Below are 4,664 nucleotides of genomic sequence, written 5' to 3'. Positions count from 1 at the left end.
ATATATATTTTTATAAAAATAAAAATTTCTGATAATCTTCCATAAATAAAGTAGAAATTATTTAAAAAATCAATTTTACCCCCTCTTAAAAGGCTATAAATACATTTAAAATACGTCCGCAACTAAATTGCCAAAGTTAAAACTTTCTTATCGAAATGTCACCCCCAGTGACAATTGCACCAAGAAACTATCACTCGAATCCAATTAAGGACCCTTAAATATCCACGAAATTTGGAAAATTTCTCATATAAATCTCCATTTTTCCTCAAAGGAAGCGTGGGATTTATCGCTTCATTAACAATTAAAAAAAAAGGGTGCTTCTAGAACAATTGACAAGCGAGAATTCCTCGAATGCCGCCTTTAGGGATGAATGTTTTAACACAAGGAAATAAACTCACCTTTCTTTTTTCCACCGAACATACCCGAAATGTCAGCAGAATGAACTGTTTTTCACTATAGTAATGCCGCTTGCCCGCTACTGGCAGGCAAGGTTTGCTTTGCTTCCCTGACAGTGTTGGATTCTGGGATAGCTCCGCTTGTTGCCATGGTTCTCACGTGACATATCTTAGCGACCACCTGTGCTTGAGTGAGGAAACATGGCTTCTAAAATCTCACGAGTGAAGTCTTCCATTATGTTATTGACAATCGAAGACGTACGAATATAAATACATTTTACTATTTATTGAGGTGTAATATATATATATATATATATTTTCCACTGTAAACATTCAGAAATGTTTTAAGGAACACCCCTTAATTTTTTAAATATCTCTCCCCTTTTATGTGGGTTTAAGTTGTAAATTTAATAACTAAACTTTATTGTTTTTGAATGGGGAAATGAATAAAGTATGAATCTTTAAGGAAAATGTAAGCCAAATTAATGATTTATGGGTCTTAATATAAGATGATGATCCATTTTACATTAGACGAATGAAAAACCACGTGCATTTATATGGAAGAAATTGATTAATTTATGGTTTATGGGGCATAAAAAACGAGAGAATTTATCTGGAAAATATCTATTTTTTAAGTTATTTAAACGGGGTAATGCAATAAAACCTGTCTAAAACGATAACCTGCCAAACTGGAAATAACATTCGGTTTTATTGTATTTAACAAAGAAATGTAGAAAATAATTTTATCAATAGTCAAAAATTATATTACACTAAAACCTGCGTAAACCGGACACGTACGGTACCGAATATTTTTACAGTTTGGCAGGTTTTTGCAGTAAACAGTTTTTTTTCTAACATACAAAATCGATACTTCCCGAAGAATTTTTCCCGTTTAGGAAGGTTTCCGTTTTAGACAGGTTTTACTGTATTTGAAAAAATGACGATTAAAAAAAACGGTAAATGTTATTTTTATCTCTTTAAACACGTTAAAGCAAGGTAATTATTACACGTTTAACAAGTTACTGACAAGCGAATTTAAACAGATGTGATGCAGTTATTCATTCTAGAATCAAAAAATTAAATTTTTAAACTTTAAAAAAGTCCTTTTTGAAGTTTAAAAATTTAACTTTTAATATTATAAATTTAAAAAGTTGAATATTATTATTCATTTCTAACATCTGTTAAGCTCGTGTATAAAGTAATAATAAGATAGAAGTCAATGTAAATGAATGTAAAACACGGAGTTGAGTATCGTCTCGAAGCCTTTATACGCATAGAATGAAGTAATTTAATGAGGAAAAAGATATTTTGAGGACTTAATCTATTCTTGAACTTTCTAACAATACAAAAATCGCATAATTAATGAATATTAGCGAATATTTAGCTTTCTAACAATGCAAAAATAGTAACAATTAATCAGTTTAAGCGATTGATGTAACCTAATCATTGTTATATTTAAGTAAAAATGCAATTAATATCATTAATTACACGTATTTAATTTCGATTAAAAATGCAAATTATAAAGAATTATTATACACAATTATGACGATACATTTACCGATTTTTTAAATACATTTACCAGAATAAAATACACAACGTCTTTTAAATATTCGACTTTTATTTTTAACTTGAAAGTTTAAATTTTCTTGGAAAGTGTGGAAATTGAGTTAACACCTCTTTCTCTTAATAGCTTCAATTAATGAAAAGCTGAGAGATGTTTTAAGAAAAATGACGAATTTAAGAAAATATAATTCATGTAATTATATTTAAAAGAAGGAAGAAAAGAATAAGAATGTTACAAAACTAAAAAAAAAAAATATTAAATAAACCTTTACAATATTGCTTTTTTATTCATCTTTAAAACGTCACAGATCAAATACACAAAAGTTTAATTACACTAAACTTTCCTAATTAGATTTCTTTCGCTGTTTATCATGAAACTAAAAATGGAACGTCGCCTGAAGCTCATTTTAAAGTAAACAAAATCTCCCCCAAAATATATCTTAAACAGTATTTTATAAACTTATTTACAATTTCTAAGCTCTAATTTTATGTAAAATAGTCCTACATATTATTATTATTATTATTATTATTAGGGGATAGAGCTTACAGAAGAGTAGAAGACGAAGAAGAAAGGAGCAGTATATGAATCAGAAATTACGAAATTTCTTAAAAAATTATTACGTGTTAGTCATAATTATACAGTAAAACCTGTCTATAGCGGAACCCGAATAAAACGGTAAACAGGAAAATTTCGTTTTACACAAGTTTTACTGTATTAATGTTGTAGTGTGAGAGGTGGAAAACAATAAATCCTCTTGTTACAAAATTAAATCTCTTATACAGGTGTGAAAAAATTTATTGTTTTATAAGGTGTTTGATTAATGAAAAATTAAAATTTAAGAATTATAAAATTGTAATTTATTATCTTTATTATTAATTACGTTAGCACTTTTTAATAAAAATATACAATAAAATTATAAAGTGATGTTTATAGTTGGCTCACTACCACAATATCTAATATTGTGTTTTACTTTCTTCTTCTGTACTATAATCTACTTTCACTAAAGGAAAGTATGTACGAAATTTTTCTTTGTATGCTCACCTTTTCTACTTTTCTCCAGCCTAGTTTATATATTTCGACTTATCTCATTTTAAATTTTCTAACTTCTCTCTCCTCCTGTATGGTTTATATAAAGGTTCGACGTCTTGAAATCTTCGTCAATATCCCAGACCATTTTACTGATTTTTACTGTGTTTTAATACTTTATAAGCAATTTATTATTAATGTTTCTATTCAGCAAGTTTATATGGAAGTATAGTACATAAAATTCAATTTCTCCAAGTAATACAAGGAGTAATATGACAATATTTTTTTTCCTACGCTGGCACAGCGAGATTACGTAAAATAACCAATATATAAAGTTATTTTATGAAATAATGCTGCATGAAAATTGAAAGAGGAGGGTGGAAGAAGTAAATTTATTAAAGTAACTTATGCTTGAAACAATAGACTTGACTAAAACTAATGAAACGAGTCGTGCTAAAGTGCTGTATCTCTTCACTCAACTAATGAGCAACTTATCTATAAACTTCAGATGAAAATTGAAAAAGTTGATAGAATGGGCTTCGTTCATTTATTGAAGTATTGACTTTTTATACCAGTGGTTTTCCTCTCCCCTTTCAAAAATATTGATTACCTTTCAAAACGATCTTATTTTCGGAACCGAAACAAAGAGGAAATTCTAACTATTAATACGTAATATAATTTAATTTAATCTCTTATAATTAAATCATAGATTGCCATTAAAATATTTTATGAATTTTAACTGTAAAACAGCGGTTTTTCGTACACTTCCAAACACCAGAAAGGGGTGAGAAAAGTTTAAAAACTGACGTTTCCTGGAGAAGTACAATACTTTAAACGAGCTTTGACATAGAAAATTTTGATCTATTTAATTTAAAATATATGCTGTCGATCTTAAATTAGTAGTGTCTCGCCCCTGTAAATCATACTTTCCCTGATAACAATATAATCATGTCGATCATCTTCTCGTTCTGGGGAAAATTTTTTAATTAAAATAATGTTCTTCTGTTCTATATCAGAAGTTCGTATATAACTTATATAATGAATAGTGTTATCAATTAAATTATAGAGATAAAAAGGGGGATAAATATACAAAACTTTATTTCCAACTTTTCTATATTTACTCTTGATTTAGATCTATTTAACACCATTATCGAGATGAAAGAACAGACAAACTATGGAAATTTATAGGTCTACAGTATATTAAAATTACACCTTACTTACGAAATTATTATGAAAATGGCATACATATGCCATTATTTACCTTACTAAACCCCTAAAATCCACAATTTCATACCTTTTACACAATCTTTCTCGTAAAATTTTTGGAAGGTTTTTTTTCCAGATCAGCTTTCTTAATTGTGTAAGCTGTATCTAAAATTAGAAGAAAATATGTGAGAAATTTAGTTCATTCTATTCCCTTAAATACATGAAAAATTAATGAATATTGTCGTGGAGTATACGAGAAGAGGTTAAAAATTTAAGAGGTGCGAGCAGTGGGAAAACTTAAGAATCATTGTATTAAGGCAGCGAGAAAAATTTAAATGAGTGTTGAAAATGCATTATTCTTTTATCTTCTTAAATAAAGTAGGAATTGTTACTTTATATTTTATTTTCACGCGATTACGCTTAATTAATGACAATTACTGACGTGTTAATTACCATTATGGACTCTTAACAAG

At 28.0% G+C, this 4,664-nt stretch overlaps 1 protein-coding gene across 3 annotated transcripts in view; it reads right to left on the bottom strand.

Annotated features, from left to right (window-relative positions):
- Positions 1-505, bottom strand: part of LOC111630121 (Kv channel-interacting protein 4-like) — an 81,991-nt gene extending 81,486 nt beyond the window's left edge. For 2 of the 3 annotated variants that reach the window (XM_023374145.1, XM_023374146.1), the window contains exon 1: positions 399-505. In XM_023374145.1, the coding sequence (XP_023229913.1) occupies positions 399-420 (22 nt within the window). In that variant the 5' untranslated portion in view covers positions 421-505. The remainder of the gene's footprint in view (positions 1-398) is intronic. The other variant, XM_023374147.1, reaches the window with a different exon arrangement.
- Positions 506-4,664: the final 4,159 nt, after the last annotated feature.

This window comes from Centruroides sculpturatus, unplaced genomic scaffold (assembly GCF_000671375.1).
Source record: "Centruroides sculpturatus isolate CEXI.00-Female unplaced genomic scaffold, Cexi_2.0 scaffold540, whole genome shotgun sequence".
In the NCBI taxonomy this organism is placed as follows: domain Eukaryota; kingdom Metazoa; phylum Arthropoda; class Arachnida; order Scorpiones; family Buthidae; genus Centruroides; species Centruroides sculpturatus.
This window is presented reverse-complemented; position numbering and strand designations above follow the sequence as displayed.